Raw genomic sequence first — 18,501 nt, forward strand, 5'->3', positions numbered from 1 at the left:
TGTTTACTACTTAATGTGTGAAGTTGAGCCGGAACAATAGACCATTACTTGATACGCGTGAAGATTCTACACCCTTCAGTTCCTATCTCGCGATCTGACACTCGATTTACTGAAAACAGCAGGGATCCTGACCAAAGATACTTGTTTGATGAGGTAGACCACTGCTGATCCTGACGGCATCGTGAACGCAAGTTAAGAATGAATCTTGGTCGGTAACTTGGTGGGAAGGACATCCGACGGGAGGGACTGAGGCCTAAGACTTACGCACAATCGATACCAACGGCTCCAAGAGATATGAGCCCACGCATGGAGACGGAATTTGAATGAACAGCCAAATTGAGCCCAGTCCTTTCGCAGAACTCATTTTCTCTACGTCCCTTTCTGAGTCTAAACTCTGAACATACAAATGAGTAACAGCTAATGTGGTAGTTAAGGGACGCACCCAGGCTCAGTGGGTTATACATACACTTTATTGAGCATCCCTGAAAAGGGCTTTCAGCATCAATATTAAAAATGGTTAAAAACTAAATAAAGAACTTAATAACTATATACTTTCACATTACTTATATATTACTTAATAACTATATGCAAACAACAATTATCATCAAAGATCGTTCATGTTACAAATCAGTTCATTAATTAAACGTCTTTTAAAGACCTTAGTACTCGTGATTTGCCTTAAATCTTTACTTAAATTATTCCATACTTTTACGCCACGATGATAAAAGGCGCGTTGGCCAGCATTGATTCTACTAGATGGAATATTTAAACTATCTCTATAGTTTCCTGTTTTATTAACATGATAACGTAATGTTACTGCGAGCAGCATTTTTGATTGACAGGTTTTGACGGGAAATGTTTTAATCGACAGGTTCAGTGAACGTCTTGAAGCTCCGCGTACCAACTTTGACAATTTCTTGAAAGCTATGTTAGCGGTTTTCCAGGTTCGTATCCTGGCATGCATAGTTGATGTTTATTCAACATTATAAAACTGAACATTATATAATATTCACTTAACTCAATTTTCTCTTTTTCATTATTTCAGATTATGACGGGAGAGGATTGGAATACCGTAATGAATGATGGGATAGTTGCATCAGGAGGCCCACATAATATCTGGGGAATATTGTCATCTTTGTATTTTGTTTCTCTCGTTATACTTGGGAATTGTATCCTTAATAGTACGCATCAATATGCATAGTAATCAAATGATTTCTATTGTTATCCCAATAAAAAACCAACCCTCTAAAATACTTTTCGACCCGGAATTCAATAGTCGCAGAAACTCTCTGTGGATGAGCCATTCCTAAGTTTCTTTCAATCATTCGCATTTGACTGAGAACCCCCATCAAGCCGTAAATGTCAAACACCAAGCAGTTTGACAAGACCTTCTCCATGTATCCGACTTCATTGACATGCAAAACTACTTTCCCTAACCAAGATTCTCTCAGACACGCTGCTTAACGTGTTTTTGGCCATAGCCGTGGATAACTTAGCAAACGCTCAGGCAGTGACGCAAGATGAAAAAGAAGAACAACTACAGCGGGAGGCTATGAGAAAGAAACGAATGGAAAAACGTAGAGATGGATGGGCCAAGGCGCGCACGATTCCCGTCCTCATAGGATTAGGAAAAATCAATCATAATAAGAACGACAACGACAATGACAATCCGTTTCGTAACATGAAGCCAGTATATCCACCTTTGGATCATGTTTCTCCAAGGTAAGCAATGCTCACTAACAAGCCTTTAATTAAAAAATGCAAAATCTATGATGCTTCCCTCTACGCATGCGTATAGATGTAGCATTGGTAAGAGTGTCATTGTCAAAGGAAAGCAATACCACCTTTTGAATGTTCTACTGATCCCCCCTTCACTCCGGTCTGGCTTGATTTGAGAAACTAACGCAGTCTCGGGCCTTATTTTATTCAACACTTGAACTCCTCTGTGGTCACAGGGAAACTGCATCAGATGGCAGCTATGCCAGTCTTGTTCGCCGGGGTGCCTTGGATGTCATGCAACACTTCTCTTAAGAGCGGTTGGGAGGAGGAACCATTTTATCTTTCTTTTTTTTTTGCTTCCGCGATTTTGAAAAGCATCGTTTTTGATTGTAAACGCTGTGCTTCTAATGGCGGCGCGCAATGCTCCGTTTTGGCGAGAATGTAAATTTACCTGGACAGGGCCATTTTGATTAGTACGTTTCGATAGTTGTGACATGCCGGGGACGACTTTCACAACTAGTCTTTATGATCCATAAAAGTTTATTGTGATAACATAGCAACATGATAATTCTTTATCCAGTTTCTTGATGCCTTACCAAATTTCCTTTTCAGAGGCGCCCGATGGAACAAGAAGTCTGCGTTAAGGGTGAGGCTGCGTTGTTTTGATTAGTTTTGTTGAAATACAGCTTCATAAAAGGCAACAAATATAAGACTACATTTATTTCTTTGTATCGTTTTCTACATTTGCTTCTCCAGGTCAAGATTTCTCAGGATGGGAACGGCTACCTTGAAGCAAACGGAAAATTCCTAAATGGAAACTCAAGGGAAGGAGGAAATACCGACAGGGAAGAAGAAGGAGATATGGCAGGTGAGGAAAAGAATACAATACACCTTATTATTACGGCTCTCCTATACGAGGCTATTCTGTCGTTAAATACAATGATAGCAAATATACGATAATAAATTACGATGGGCAAAAAATATTTACATGTGTTGTGAGTTCATATACAGGTTGAAAGATGTGTTTCGATCCATTTAAGAAGAGTTTCTAAGAAAGTGGGCGACTTTCCTCTTAAAATTTGAGTTATTGTTTATGCACCGAATGTTTTATGGGAGAAGGTTGTATCCTTTTGCCCTGCGAAGGGTGAAAGAGCGTTGACCAGTTGATAATCTGCCTTAAGGTAGATTTAATTGTGACATATTTATAGTGTTGCGTCCCGGCATACTACATTTGTCATGGAATAAATCGCAAATATAAGGTGGTGTCTGCTTTTTTCTACACTTATGGACTATAGTAACAGTATTTGATAGAAGTTTTTGACTGACGCTTAGCCAACCAATTGATTTGCGCGCAGCAGAGACATGATCACATTTTTTGATACCTAGGATTATTCTGCAAGCGAAGTTTTGAATGAGCTGGAACTTAGAATTTTTGCTGGAGGTATTACCCCATACGGTAGAACAATAGAAAAGCCTGGTGAAAATAAGAGCATTGATAAGTAATATAAGAGTTTTATTGTCCACCCAGAGTTGGGTGGGCTCGGTTGGATGCAGGAATTTTCCGTAGAAGAGGGGGGAGGGGAATTTAATCAACAAACCATAACTTTTTTAATTTTTCTTTTGTGTATTTAGTGATTGGGTTTGTTTTCTGTTCGTTTTGCTTTTGTTGTTGTTGTTGCTGTTGTTGTTTTATTTACCTAGTGCCAAATATGCCACTTCAAGATGACTACATTTTCAAAACCTCAAGTTGAGAAGTTATATTCAATCCTGTCGTTTTAAAATTTTTTGGTTTCAGACGAATAATAAAATTCCCCACAATACTGGCAGTTGCAGCTCGAGGAATCCTTTCCCCGGATCTAGCACTGTCGGACCTGTGCGAGGAAAGATCCTCTGCAGTATCGATAATGAAGTACATTGAGGGAGAAATAAATTCATGGCTATATTTGGTACCTCCTTTCAAATCTGGGTTACTGTAAATAAATAATGATAAATCATGCCTTTATGATGGAGAGCATAGGAGCTAGGTAAGGGAAGGTCCAGATAAGTGGCAGAAAGGAGGGTTTGAACTTTGGACCCTAAAATGTCAAATGAAGCGTTTCACGCCGCTTGGAAACCCTTTAATTTCCCTGTTAAAATGGAAGCATGAAGACATAAAAATCGTGTGGTATCTTTCAGATCAAACTGTGCCACGGAAAACATTGCTCAGCTTGCGTGATGCGGGACGAATTATACGAAGACGTAATGTGCATAAGAATGTGCCAATCATACGAAAGAGTTCCATGTTTATTTTTGGTCCTGATAATCCGTAAGTACCGTACAAACAATCCACTTTAGTTATCATGTTTTATTGTCAAAGGAAATGCAAGTGATGAGAGTGACTTGCTTTCACTCCTCTTCTTTCCTGGGAGGTGATCTGTCAAGTAGTTAAAGTATAAAACAACGAAGGTGAAATGTAATTTTTTGAAAACGAATAGCGCAAAATAATAAGTCTAAACACCCTTCATAAAGATCGAAAACAAGAGAGGATGAGATACACTTTCTTGCAGAAACCACTTATTACATAAACTTACATTAAGTAGGCGCCACTGTGAAGAGACAACTCCGCATCTACTCAAAGAATCAAGTTTCAGGACGTTAGATATTGATATTTCACCTTTTTCTAATGAATTTCAGTATTCGCCAGGCTTGTCACTGGGTAGTTAATCTCCGATATTTCGATGACTTCATTCTGGTAGTCATTTTGCTCAGCAGCATATTATTAGCAGTGGAAGATCCAGTCAACCCGGAAGCACGGAGAAATAAGGTGTGTAAGTCACGTGATAGTCTTTGAGTATCCGCCGACTTTCAGACGGAAGCTATTGCTATCTGCAACGTAAGGCTCCATCGTATTTTACTAAACCAATCTACATTTTATTTTGACAGGTGATCCGATATTTTGACTATGGTATCACTGGAATTTTCGCTTTAGAAGTTCTCGTTAAGGTAATGAAAGTCAAACATGAAACCCAAAGCGATGAAAGAAATTCATGTAGATTACCCATAAGGAACTATGTCGCAAAATGTATCTTAAGAACAGCGAGATTATCGCTTTTCAAATCCTCTACCATCTCTGTGAAGATCAAATGATAAAAACAAAGTGAGTTGATATCTAAAGGGGGTAAGTTTCTAAAGAAACTGTAATGCTGTCGTTAGGGGCTATTGCATAATAAAGAAACTGTAATGCTGTCGTTAGGGGCTATTGCATAATAAAGAAACTGTAATGCTGTCGTTAGGGGCTATTGCATAATAAAGAAACTGTAATGCTGTCGTTAGGGGCTATTGCATAATAAGTTGTTTTCATCAACCAAGTTGATAGTGTGAGTCGGCAACAATAAAGAGATTCGCCAGGTTACAACAAATTTTGGGGACCAGCGGTCCATTCACGTGGTGGGGTTCAATCCCCTCGCTTCAACATACATATTTCAGTATTCACGCGAAAAGTTTCGTTACTGTTAGCGAGTTTGGCGTTGTATGATTTTAAGCTTTGTCTCGCGTTCCTTTAACGATCCAAATAGCCAGGTACATTTTAAGTTTTCATTTTGCCGGGTTTATTTCGTTTGTTGACATTTATTTTCGGTGGTTAGATTTAGTGTAACTTAATTTTGTTATAGAAACCACTGGTCAAGAAATAAATGTACAGGTATGGTTCGGGTAGCCATTGAGTAATGTTACCGGTGCCGTGACGTCACAGATTCCAAGGCTGGCCTTTCGAGCGTTAACCCCCTTCGTCAGAGTGAATGAAATGAATTGCTAGAGTAAATTTCTATCTTCATTTTATTCATGTTTGACGGATCAATCTTTGAGTTATAAGGGAGTAATTTTCTAAAGCTACTTTAGTTTTATCAACTGAGTTGATAACGTAAACATTGGCAAATTTACATTCTCTTTATGTTATAAGGCCGACTATTTCCTTTCTTTTCCCAGATGATTGACCTTGGAGTCATTCTTCACAAAGGATCTTACTTGAGGAGCGGCTGGAATATAATTGATGCCTTTGTTGTGGCCTGCAACATCGCGGCCTTGCTGTTGGAGTAAGCATTTACCTACCTCTTTATGATTAAATTCGATATCAGTGGAGTACTACAACCTCATCTTGAACTCATGCATGAGCTTTGCCCTGCTGCTTTCAAACCTTAAAGTGGTCGTTATTGAGAGAGAGCGAGAGAGTTTTATGGGTATCGCTGGCGGTCCCGAAATTCTTAGTAAAAGCCTCCGGTACGTCCCATTCCTTATTTTATGATTAAAGGGAAGCCTTCCACTGTGCTTTGTACAGCCTTATCATAAATGCTGTGGTAAATCGTTTTTGTCCTCAGCATTAGAGGCAGTGGTGAGGATAACTTACAAAAGGACGCTATCAAATCTTTTCGTGTTTTGCGAGTGCTCAGACCCTTAAAGGCCATCAACAAGTCAAAGAAACTTAAGGTTGGTTTTTTTCTTTTCTTCTTCTTATTGCTTTATTAAGTGATCCATCCACGACTTACAAGAGAGAATTATTATTTTCGTTTTTGTTTCAAATACGGTCAGTACGGTTAAGAAAAAACTTTACCAGTAACTGCATTGCAGTTGATAAAAAGGGCGAGGTATGAGGCCTGACTTCAAATATTTACTACAATTTCCAGGCTGTTTTTGAGTGTATGATGTACTCGCTAAAGAATGTCCGCAATATTCTCCTCATCACATTACTGTTTTACTTCATTTTCGCTGTGGTTGGCGTTCAACTATTTAAGGTGAGGTTTATCAAACAAACTCGTATACTTTCTTTTACCTAGACTTATCACATTTGTAATTTCTTATAAATTTCTCCTTTCATTTTAACGTCTACACTGAATTTCAAACCAAGAACCTAAAATAGTAATGGTATTATTGCTAATTAGTTCCTTTCTTGAGCTATAGTTGGATCAAATGTAATTAGGGAAAGCCCTGGGTTTATAAGAACAAACAAGCGCATAAGAATAGTTTTTCAATAAACGTTTCTGACGTGAAACCCATGAGGCATCTGTCCATTCCCCTGCGAAACGTAAACAAATCAGGACACATGCGTAGAACTCCCTTCACCATTGTTCCCGGGGCGCCTGAGGTCGATTCTAAAACATAGTTGAGAGGAACCATCTTTGAACTAGGGCCCACTGGGCCCATAGAAGGTATTAAGTATCCTCGTTTGGTCTCCTCTTGGTTCAAAGTGTGCGAGTGTATGACTTTGCTGTTCCTTTAGGGGAAGTTCTGGTACTGCAATGATCGCTCTAAGATGACACGTGAAACTTGTCGGTGAGTATTTGCCTTTTTGTTATCGTTACACCTCCTGCTTAAAGTTACTTAAGTTAATAACACAACGTAAACTACTCCAAAGATTTATCAAAGTACAATTCTTGAATTTTTGGATCTATTTTGTTAAAGATCTTTTCGCACACTGCCATTATTCCTTCTACAAAGGTCGTTTCACCATTTTTTTGTTCCTTATCTCTCCCCTCGTTGCCTTTCAACAGTCGCACGCAAGTCGAGCCTTGCGGCGTTTAGCGTTTTTGAAGTTATTTGCAATGCAATAGTATTTAAAATACTTTAGTTTAGATGTTTGATGAATGTTTCGTTGGTTTTTTTAATTCTCGGAGTAATTAGCTTTACCTTGAATGCTTAATTTGTTTCTTTGCAGCGGATCCTATTTCAAGTACAATCTGGGCCTGAACAGTAACATTGATCTGGAAAAATTCAAGGTAATTTATCCAAATAACGACATTATTTCAGGCTCTACCAATCTGTTTTTGTCAACAAAAGACATTCGTGGGTACCTGAGAAAGTTTCTTAAAAAATTTTATGAACAAGCTGAAAGAAACTGTTTTGTTAGATCGGTAAGTACGTCAAAAACCTAGCGGTTCATTATCAACTTGATTTCATTGGATTCATGCAGACCACCATTCCAAAATCGGTGGCCGGGCGCAGGGAGATGTTAGCTTTCCATAGGGCAAAGAGGTTACTTAATCCAAATACCATGTATCTTTCACTGTTGTCTTATGTCTGACTTGCTCTTTTCTTCGATCTAAAGGAGCAATGGTCATTCGCACCTTACTTTAAGCCGAGGCTTAGAACTGTTCATGTACGTATACTTTTTATCATGCAGGTTACACAGAGAAACTGGACGAAACACAAGTTTCACTTTGACAACGTACCCAACGCTATGTTGGCTCTGTTTTCTTCCTCCACCGGGGAGGGGTGGCCTCAGTAAGTTGCTTTTCTTAGAGAGTTTCTTGTATTTCTATCAAGTAACTCGATCGCTCGCATCATATGTTAAACCATCGAGTAAGTTGTAACAATAGATAAAAAACATTAAAATTTGAATAAAGTTGATTAAATGACTGCTCGAAATGAGGAATAGGTAGAGGGAGAAGAAGAAACAGACCCTCTAATTCAATTAGATTTACATAATATTCAGTTGTTCAAAGGGCGAATAGCCAAAGGATAAATCGCATTCCAGCAGATAAAAGTTAGCAAAACGTACTGACAGCACTACACCGGAATATGATCTAACTAGTGAATAGCATTATCCACCCCTCGAGCAACCGGGGTTTTCTTTCTCTTTCCAGGGGCATGCATAACACTATTGACGCGACCAAGGAGGATCACGGACCAATCAAAGACTATCAGATACAAATGTCCCTGTACTATGTCTGCTTCGTTGTCGTTTTTTCTTTCTTCTTCTTGAATATGTTCGTAGCTTTGATTATCGTCACTTTCCAAGAACAAGGAGAGAAGGAGATGGACGGCTGTGAGCTCGATAGGAATCAGGTAATCGCTTAAGTATTCGATTTTAGACCCTGGTGTCCAATACTAGACTCTAATATCCGATTTTAGACACGAATGTCCGATTTCGGACACTAGCGTCCGATTTTAGACATCACAGTCCGATTTTGAATACTTGTTTGATCTTAGACTTTACTATGTGATTTTTGGACACTAGTGTCCGAGTTTGTACACTAGCGTCCGATTTCAGACAAAAGTGCTCGATTTCAGACACTAGAATCCGATTTAGACATTAGTCCGATTTTAGGAACTATTGTGCCTTATATGAAACTCATGTCCAATTTTGGATACTCTTGTCCTATCATAGACACCACTAGTACTGATCCTTTTTATCGTTAAGTGTAAAAGGGTGGGTTTTTTTTTAAGAAGTTCTTCTTTCGTGCGAAGTGTCAGAGCGACTTTCCTGATGATTCTTTTATCTATTTCACTTTCCAGCGAGACTGCATTCAGTTTGCAATGACAGCTAAACCAAGACAACGCTACATGCCAGAAAACAAAAACACGTGTTTTTATAAAGTATGGAAAGTTGTGGATTCCAAACCATTTGAGATCCTGATCATGGCAACGATTGTCCTCAACGCAATAGTTCTTATGGTCTCGGTAAGAGATTCATAACAAATGAGCAGATATGTCCACAGTTCTATATATTCCTTCAGTGTGACAAAGTTTTATTAACGTTATTCTTTCTGGATTGGTAGTTGAAAAATGTAACCTCTTAATGTATCACCGAACTTTCAAAAATTTCTTAGTTCTTCTGTAGGACTTGGAGGGGGAATTGCTACAAAAGCACCTTAAAAGCATTTGGAGACGTGTACCCTGCGTTACAAGCTCTAATAAAATGAAATTGGCGGACAATAACAAAAGAAGAGGACCTGCGAATTCGCCGCGCGCTGATTTTCGCAGCCCCGATGATAGTCCCGGATTCAAGCCCTCCACCTTGCTACTAACCCTTGGCTACACTTTGAAAATAGTCAACGGGTCTGCCTCCGGCCAGTTGGGATCTTTAAACACTATGTTTAGTTAGAATGCCTTTTATTTACAGTTCGTTTGTATTGACCCTGAAAAGCCGCATTGGGGAAGTGGTTAATAAACATTATTAGTATAATTTCAGAGCTGAGCAAAGAGTTTCCAGCAATCTGATTGGTTGAGCGGTTCCTTATATGACATCATATAAACCGCTCCACGCAGTTTATATAAAATGTTAAAATAAAATGTTAATAAATGTTACTAAAATGTTATGATTATAGACATTTCTCTGTTATTCAGCTCTGAAATTATACTAAAACAATTATTCGCCTTAGGTTCGGTGAATATTGTTGAATGATCTCCCCTCGACTTCGTCTCAGGGATTATTTGACGATATTCATCTCGTCTTCTGTGAATAATTATTAATCATTATTTGCTACACAAACTAAAAGGCATTTTAGGTTGTTTTTTTACAGTTATTTTCTTTCTTGACGAAGAAGGAGGTGGGGATCAAATGCACCTGTGGACGATCCCTTCGCCACGCCCATAAATTTCTACCACACTTATTTCTTTGACTTGTGCATCTCTCTGCAGTATGATGGCGAGAGTTCTGAATATGAGAAGGTCCTCGACTACTTGAACTACGCATTTACATTTGTATTCTTGATTGAGGCCGTTTTGAAGTTAATAGCATTCAGACAGGTGAGAATGGCTCACTAAGAACCCTCCTTCGTTGCGTTTTGCTTCCTAAAGGAAGTTGAGGTTATGAACAGCGCTGTGTTTCCTTCTTGTGTAACGATAGACAAATATGTGCAGTTAATGGTTTGAACGTCAGTCACCACCACCAACATCAGTCCTTCTCAGGACTATACTCACCCAGACGATTGCACTACACTTTCACAAATTTATACAACACTTCACCATACATTCCGCACGTCTTCCTTTCTCCATACACTGTCCGGATTATTCTGGTTTCCTCTTAGCTAGCCGAGTTCGAAGTTCAGAGTGTATTGACTGGATCGAGTTTTTTCCAATTGGATTTATGGCCTACGTACGAAGTGCACGAGCAATAAATCCAAGCAGAAAAAACGAGATTCCGTAACTTACAGTATGAACTGAGAAAACGAGGCTAGTACGATACTTAATATATATCTGGATTCAAATAGAGGAGAAATAAATTCTGTAATTTGCAAAAAGATTTTTTAATTTGGTACAGTGAAATACAGCCCTTTAAATTGACAAACATAACTGGGAGATATAATAGCAAAGAGATGTTTGAATCTTTAAAATTACTCGGAGAAAGAGAAACTTTTGGCTAAATCTTTTGTGTGACGTCGTATCTCTTTCAGTTAAATACGCTTAATACTCATTTTTGATCATTTTCAGAATTACTTCCGTGATTTCTGGAATGTGTTTGACTTCATCATTGGGGTTACAACTTCAGTTGGAATGATCCTAGAGTTCACCAAGGTAAGTATGAACTCATTGAGTTCATTCATTCATTTTTATTCATCAATTGATCCTATCTCGTCTATTATGTAATTTCAAATCAAATTATCAGAGTAACACAAAGTTCATGTTAGTCTCATTGTTACAATATTTGCATGAAACGTAAATATTTTCCACCAGCGTATATTTACTTTTTCTTTTTACAAACACGTCCTGACAGAATATATCGTTTCGTTTTTGATTTTTCCACAAAAGTTGAAAGAGGAGAACGATGCACTGCCGATAGACCCAAGTTTTTTCAGACTATTTCGAGCTGCACGGTTGGTAAAACTACTCAGGCAAGGCTACACTATAAGGATTCTCCTGTGGACCTTCCTCCAGTCCTTCAAGGTAATTCAGCTGTGTCACTGATTTGATGCTCTCTGTACTTATTTTTAGCGCACTTGTAAGTGCTTTTAGCACACTAATTAATAATTCATTATTTATGTAGCGCATGGTCCATAGGAAGATGCTCCCAAGCGCTTTACAACATGCAAGTAACCCACCATCCCACCCAGGGGAGAACATCCACCACAGTAATCTCGTGCGTGGGAAATTAACGTCTCCTACCCCTAACCTTGTAGGAGACAAGACCTACGGCTTTATTCGCCCTTATCCGAGAAGACTAGAATAGCTATCCGTTTCTTGATATTATAATAAGGTAGCAAATTCTCCTCAGTTATTTTAAGACCATGAGTATTGGTCCGGCCGGGGCTCGAACCCTCGACCTCCCGCACAACACAATCCAGCGCTCTGACCAATTGAGCTAACCTGGAGGTTAATATTATTAATTTTCAAAAGTCATTTAATTTCCTGTTTTTAGGCTCTTCCGTACGTGGTGATCTTGATCGGCATGTTATTTTTTGTCTATGCTGTCATTGGGATGCAGGTAAAGTTTATCATTATCCTTTATTACGTGATGAGTGATCAAACTGTGCACACAGAAAACATGAACTCTTGATCGCTCCTTGCGCTTGCATTCGTGTCTACGGGATCTCCTAGCGCTGATTTCTCCCTTTACTGCCACATACCTGCTAGCTTAGTGGAAGCGGCAAGCTAGTTTGAGAAAGATCACCCACATGGGAAATTCCTTCAGCTTTGAAGGAAGTAGTATCGGCTGCATGTGGCACATGCAAGATCAGTCCGTTATAGATCCTGTGCAGATTCGGTTGAATCTAACGAATAACATAAAAAACTAAACAAATTATGATTAGAAAATTCCATTCTTTCTCTTTTAGTTGTTTGGTAGAATTGATCTGAGCGAAAACTGGAGCAGGCAAATCAACCACCATAATAATTTCAGAAGTTTCCTCATGGCTCTTCAAGTTTTATTCAGGTTGGTAAAAAATTAATGCTTTAGACGAAAAGTATTCTAGACAAGGCGCTTAGAGTTGCTGACAGCTTTTCTGGGAAAAAAAGTGTTTATTCTCAATTTATTATCGCGCAATAGCCAGCACAAGAGCCATACGTCGGAGTACAGATACTGATGAGGGAGAGGGGTGGAATGTTTATAACTAAACCAAAAATGAGACAAGTCATTTGTACTTCGCTGGCATCCATGTTTTTATCGTTACAGAGCATCCACAGGCGAGAACTGGCATAAAATAATGTTAGATTGTTTTGACGATGCCCCGTGTGATTCTGATAAGAGCAAAACGTGCGGCAACACTGTTGCATCAGTAATCTACTTCTGCACGTTTTACTTCTTTTGCACATTTCTGGTAAGTACACTTAATAATCTTTAAAACAGAAACTTAACCAAGTAAGCCAATTTACTTTGCACGAACAAAGATCTTTTTAATATCTCAACCTTTAAGTCCTCGTGGCTTTGCCTCTAGATTCGCATAGGAGCAACAACATGCATCATTTCATTTATCTCAGTTGTTCCCTATAGGGTTCCATTAAGATATACAGTCTTATAGTTCACCACTAAATTTTCTCCGGTTCTTTTTGGTTTAAATCGATCACGTGACGCGATAGTGTTCATCCCTGGAGAGACACTATCAGCCCATAGTGCCCCCCTGCGGAAAATACCCGGATGGATAGTGCCCGTCCGCGGAAAATACTTGGATTGATAGTACTCATCCGTGAAAAGTTTTGAATAGTTTGACGGCCGCGTAGTTAGGCAGATCGGAAAAACAGTGACTTTTCAATTCTGACAGGTATAACGTATTAGCCAATATACGGTTGCGAATTATTGACATTTGTGACAAGCGGTTGGCGCGGAAGAAAATTTAGTGGTGAACAAAAAAAACAATAGAGTGTTTATGTCTCGGAACTATCGGTCTGATAGTTGCCCCTTGGAAATTTGATGTTCTTAAAACTAGCATATTTGCCCTCGAAGCTTCGCTTCTCGGGCGATTTGTTTTAAGAACATCAAATTTCCGCGGGGCAACTATCAGCCGTTAGTTCCTCGACAGAAACGCTCTATTGTTTAAATAGTTGCACTCGATGTTTGAGTAGGCGGGATTGCGCTGAGCTAATAGAGATTATCTCCCAAAGTTGTGTCCCGCGGTTTTGATTCCCATAACTGGCAAGATTTGTGCGCTGAGTTTACTGTTGGTTCTCATTCCGTTTCCGAGAGCGTTTACGGTAGTTCTGAGGTTTTTCTCCATGACCAAAAACAATTCCAATTTAACCTGGAAAAAGCGGAGTAAGAACCATTCACTCAAACTCAGTCTTTTCATACACTTCAAATGTATTTTTTTTCCTTTGGTGGAAATTTTTTGCGCCTGTTTTTCTTTTGACTAAGAAGAAATCTCTTTATAATTTTCAGCTAACCATTTAACGTTATATGTCTTACTTCGGTGATTGTTTTGTATTTCAGATGTTAAATCTTTTTGTAGCCGTCATCATGGACAACTTCGAGTATCTGACACGAGACGAGTCAATTCTTGGCCCTCATCATCTAGATGAGTTTGTCAGAGTCTGGTCCGAGTACGATCCTGGTGCCACGTAAGGACATATAAGCCAATAGACCTCTCGATTTCGTCATTTTACGGCTCCGATTCAGACTACCATAAATAAAGCTAAACGTTTGTTCCTTGATCTCAGGGGACGGATACCACATACTGAGGTTTACCGCTTGATGTGTGACATGTCTCCCCCGGTCGGATTCGGACGGAAGTGTCCCAAGTTTATTGCATATAAGGTATTCGTTTCTCAAATTTCTCAGTGCAGATTTAACGGTTTAATTTTACTATTCGCGATAGAAATCTCAATTCAATGATTTAATTTTTGATTATTTACTTTTTGTGAACAAAGGATGAATTCGACGTTTTCGTCTGCAATTAATAAGTATAAGTTGATCTACATGGGATGTTTTATCGTTTCTCACAGCGCCTCATTAAGATGAACATGCCTATCATGGGGGACAACACAGTACTGTTCACATCGACCTTATTCGCACTGATAAGAACGGCTCTTGGAATATTTAGCACCGGGGACCCAGCGTACGCCGACAATGAATTGAGGAGAACAATAAAGCGACTTTGGCCAAAAACCTCCAAAAGGATCCTCGAAAAGATGATTCCTCTGCAATCAGGTTGGTAAACGGTCGTGATTTTTCATTATGGTTTTAACGACTTTGCAAAACTATGCTTCCACGAACGCAGCCAAGAAACAGTCAGATATCAATGTGACTTAGCTCTAAATGTGATTATGAAACCCCTTTTTTAGGGAGTGTTGAATAGGAAGCTTTCGTTCGAGTCGTTTTTCAGTAAAAGCTACATTTAGCAAGCACTGATGTTTTGGTCCCCTGTCTCGAAGCTAAGAGAAATTTCGTATTTTCCACTTAAAACGCTCATGATGAGATATCCTTAAAATAACTCAACAGAATATTCCGGAATAAAGAGAAGTTTCTAACACAGCTTATAAAAATAGTGATGTGGTAATTCAATGTTCTAAATTGTTCTCTCGAGTTTTGGAAACGTCGTTATACTCCACTTAAATTTCTTCTCGCCATTGTTAAAAAATACCACTGTGTTACACTTACAAGGACAATTTACAATCATTCTAATCCCGTCATTCGTTCTAATAAAAATCAAGCGGTATTTTATTCACTTGACGTATTTCTTGGTAATTTTTTTTCCTTTAATGTAGTCTTGAGCTCCCAACAAATGACTATAGGAAAAATCTACTGCGCAAAATTGATTTACGAAAACTATAAACATATGAAAAAGAAGCGTCTGGAGAAAAAGAAAAAGGTGAGCGTAAAGTAAGGGTGTTATTTCACTTTGATTGCAGATGATGTGGAAGTAATTGTTATGATAATTCCTTCTATATCTCTCCGTCTCCTTGCTTTTCCGTATGTTTATCTGTCAATCAATCTCTTTGTTTTTGTTTGTTTGTTTCATTTTGTTGTTTTTGTAGTGAAGTTAGTCGGTTGCTACTTTCGAGAGTGTGAAGGTTTAAGCCTCAAACACAAAGCGAATCTGTAACACGAACAGAAGAACCGTATACCTTGCACTTTCCAATGCTTATTGACATAATGACCTCCATTTTTTACTGATGTACTCTAAGGAAGCAGTTTTCAGAAGGATATTTGTTTTCTCGCAGCGACGGCCCTCGTTGTTTCGTCGACTCGTCGGAGCTTTACGAAATGGTACCTCGTACTCTGACGACGAAGAAGCTCACATCGATACTCCTCCCGAACATTTGACCATCAGGAGGCGATCAAAGACATTAACATCTCTACCATCAATGTGAGTCACTTTGTCATCTGCTATAAGGGACAACAAACATAAAAAAGCTTTTCGAGTGATAGTGGAGCTTTCCATTTTTCACAGGGATGAGGCTGATGTTATCTTTACCTAGAAAAAAAACGGTGCTCCACCTTCAGACTTAACGTTTCAAAAAGACTGTTGTCTATTGATTTTTATTAGCAAAAATTAGTACGCTCGCTATTTTGAATGAGCACATCTGCACGACAAGTTTATTGAAGTTTTCTGAAAGAATTGTTTTTTCATCTTTTTAATTTTGCAGAAGTAAAGAAAAACAAGAAGTGATAAATTCCAAGCGGCGGATGCATCGCTCTTTAAAGTTCTTCAGCCGGAGACCTTTTGGAAGATCAGATAGTTATAGTGAAGATGAAGATTTTCGGGGGATTAGCAGAGCAGTTCACTTTAAAGTAAACCATGGAGATACACCTAATTGCTATAAGGTTGTCATAGAAAAAAGCAAAAAGCAAATTGCCAACTGAATACGAATTAGCTAGCCATGTGATTTACATTTGCGTATTTTAATAGTTTAACAATTATTTGAGAAGTCATTCACAATAACAAGACATAATTCTGTAATTCCGCGCTGTAAGATTCCGCACATGAAACACCGATGTGTGTAACGAAAGGGTTCAAAATTATTACTGCAGTCGAATTGTCACTCATAGCCAGAGTTTCTGAAATACCCTTCGCAGTTTTCTGGTGAAATTTGTGCAAAAGCATGCAAGATAAACGCATGGGGCTGAAGACAGCAACGGAAGGCAATGTCATTTTCCCGAATGAAGTGTTTGGCGTAGTGATAACTTCCCTCTATCAGATTAAAATCCTGGCTGTAAGGTGAAAGGTATCTGACCAAAGCTAATTAATTCCTATTTGGCATTTTGCTTTTTTCTGTGACAACCTTATTGCAATTGGGTGTATTGAATTAGAACAAAATCGACAAAGAACCTGTTGCTTTTTAATCTTAATTTTATATAAAACTTTTGCCTTCCTCCCCGCCCCCCCCCCCCCCGCATAAAATTTTATTTTAAAATCTGGAGGAAAAGTTATGCTTAAAATTTGGCTCTCATTTTTGCGTTTTTACCAAGCCCCTCTCTATAATAAGCCTCCCTCTAAAATAGACCCCTCTTTTTGTACCACACAGGACGCCCCAATGGACCTCACAGACATCAACCCAACCATTGTAAGTACAGACACAGAGGATGAAGACCACGTGGACGGCGCATGCCCGAAACTGAAAAGAAAGCCATCAAAGCTCAGCTTTAAAAATCCCGTGGTATGCGCCTTCCTTGTTGAATTCTTTGAGCTTTCAAATATTCAAGGAGCACTGTCAACGCAGATTAGTGGGCTCGGCCTTAAACAGTATTCGTGCATAAAAGTTTGAAAACGCAAGTAGATTTCTTTCTACCATTTGAAGAAATTTATTTCTGATAGCATCATAAAGGTAAGGTGCAACGACATTGCTCCTTTATTTATAAGTTAGCTCGGCCCAGCATTTCTTCAAATTGAGAAAAACACTGGTTTTTTTTCTCTGAATTACAAATGGAAAAGTACACGTCAACGTATCTTCTTTGTGGATGCATTCTGTCTTCTTTGGTATTGTGTTATTAAATCTCCTTTCAGCTAAAAGTCCTTTCTTCCTTTCCGTGGGGTAATGAATCTCAACCTAATACGTTTCACTGTCTCGCTAATACGGTATGTTCCTCTTATAATGCCTATTCTTTATTTCCTTTTACAAAGGACGTAAATATCAAAGGAATTTAGGGAAAATTGATTAACAAATCTATTTAATCTCAAATCTAACTGCAAAATAACAATCCATTAGTTAGGATGTCATCAGTTTCACTTCTTCATTTTTCTGTTTTCCATAAAATATCCGTCGACGGCCTAGCATCGAACCTTACGTAAAAAAATATTCTGGCTTCCTCTTTTTAAAAATGTCACAATTGATATGGATGATGGCTGAAGAGTAGCTGAAAGAGTTAAAATCACCGCTCCGCACAATGCAAGCAGAGCAATTTTCAATTGATTGCTGAAAGAACAACGCGATTTCTTTGTTTTTGATTTATTTCGCCGTGTGATTGGTTAAAAAAACTCCACCGACTTTTTTCTAACCAATCAGAGGCGCATTTGAAACCAATCACGAATTGGTTACGTGTATTTTCACACGCTTGAAGCTGTTTGCGTGTTTTTATTTGAGTTCTCATTGGCCGCTCCTAATATTTTTCTTTCTTCTAATTGGCGATTGAGCTTGGTTTTGGTTTAATGACACTCAATCGAAACGCGCTCTAACAAAGCATTTCTTTTCTCATTTAAACCATACCTTTCAGCCAAAAGGAGAGACGATTGAAATGGAGTGCATGCTTACCAACGGTTAGTCGTTTGACCTCAACTAATCTCAGTTAATACTGATTTTCAATTGACCAGCCAGTCGTTTGACCTCAACTAATCTCAGTTAATACTGATTTTCAATTGACCAGCCAGTCAGTTCCCAATAACGACATCCCTAGACATGGCCGATCGACATACTCTTGCTCAATTTAATGACATAAGCACTTCTTTGCGAAAAAATGACTTTCCTCAGTCTGTTCTATTACTAACATTTTTACTAATACCGTGTTAATCTTTTCATATACGCTCTCGCAAAATGACCTGGACCTACGGTTGCAAAAGACTGTCCTAGTGCCTGGTGACAATAAAAACCACCCGAAAAAAGACTTCATTTACCGATTGCATAACTTGAAAATCTTAGCTTAGCTTAGATTTTCAATTTGGTTAT

At 38.7% G+C, this 18,501-nt stretch overlaps 1 protein-coding gene across 5 annotated transcripts in view; it reads left to right on the plus strand.

The window, feature by feature from the left end:
- The window catches only part of LOC111336958 (voltage-dependent calcium channel type A subunit alpha-1-like), a 42,849-nt gene that overhangs the window by 21,817 nt on the left and 2,531 nt on the right, over positions 1 to 18,501 (plus strand). The window contains exons 15-45 of one of the 5 annotated variants that reach the window (XM_088751884.1): positions 872 to 944; positions 1,046 to 1,169; positions 1,452 to 1,722; positions 2,332 to 2,365; positions 2,476 to 2,587; positions 3,895 to 4,024; positions 4,393 to 4,522; positions 4,642 to 4,701; positions 5,683 to 5,789; positions 6,072 to 6,180; positions 6,378 to 6,485; positions 6,971 to 7,023; positions 7,406 to 7,466; positions 7,871 to 7,971; positions 8,334 to 8,535; positions 8,986 to 9,150; positions 10,111 to 10,218; positions 10,903 to 10,986; positions 11,221 to 11,355; positions 11,828 to 11,893; positions 12,243 to 12,340; positions 12,581 to 12,725; positions 13,832 to 13,959; positions 14,059 to 14,155; positions 14,344 to 14,548; positions 15,106 to 15,209; positions 15,562 to 15,707; positions 15,988 to 16,132; positions 16,867 to 16,998; positions 17,346 to 17,417; positions 18,053 to 18,095. In XM_088751884.1, coding sequence (XP_088608010.1) covers positions 872 to 944; positions 1,046 to 1,169; positions 1,452 to 1,722; positions 2,332 to 2,365; positions 2,476 to 2,587; positions 3,895 to 4,024; positions 4,393 to 4,522; positions 4,642 to 4,701; positions 5,683 to 5,789; positions 6,072 to 6,180; positions 6,378 to 6,485; positions 6,971 to 7,023; positions 7,406 to 7,466; positions 7,871 to 7,971; positions 8,334 to 8,535; positions 8,986 to 9,150; positions 10,111 to 10,218; positions 10,903 to 10,986; positions 11,221 to 11,355; positions 11,828 to 11,893; positions 12,243 to 12,340; positions 12,581 to 12,725; positions 13,832 to 13,959; positions 14,059 to 14,155; positions 14,344 to 14,548; positions 15,106 to 15,209; positions 15,562 to 15,707; positions 15,988 to 16,132; positions 16,867 to 16,998; positions 17,346 to 17,417; positions 18,053 to 18,095 — 3,548 coding nt within the window. The remainder of the gene's footprint in view (positions 1 to 871; positions 945 to 1,045; positions 1,170 to 1,451; positions 1,723 to 2,331; positions 2,366 to 2,475; positions 2,588 to 3,894; positions 4,025 to 4,392; positions 4,523 to 4,641; positions 4,702 to 5,682; positions 5,790 to 6,071; positions 6,181 to 6,377; positions 6,486 to 6,970; positions 7,024 to 7,405; positions 7,467 to 7,870; positions 7,972 to 8,333; positions 8,536 to 8,985; positions 9,151 to 10,110; positions 10,219 to 10,902; positions 10,987 to 11,220; positions 11,356 to 11,827; positions 11,894 to 12,242; positions 12,341 to 12,580; positions 12,726 to 13,831; positions 13,960 to 14,058; positions 14,156 to 14,343; positions 14,549 to 15,105; positions 15,210 to 15,561; positions 15,708 to 15,987; positions 16,133 to 16,866; positions 16,999 to 17,345; positions 17,418 to 18,052; positions 18,096 to 18,501) is intronic. The other 4 variants (XM_022943163.2, XM_022943154.2, XM_088751883.1 and 1 more) reach the window with 4 other exon arrangements.

The sequence above is a fragment of the Stylophora pistillata genome, chromosome 3 (assembly GCF_964205215.1).
Source record: "Stylophora pistillata chromosome 3, jaStyPist1.2, whole genome shotgun sequence".
Classification (NCBI taxonomy): domain Eukaryota; kingdom Metazoa; phylum Cnidaria; class Anthozoa; order Scleractinia; family Pocilloporidae; genus Stylophora; species Stylophora pistillata.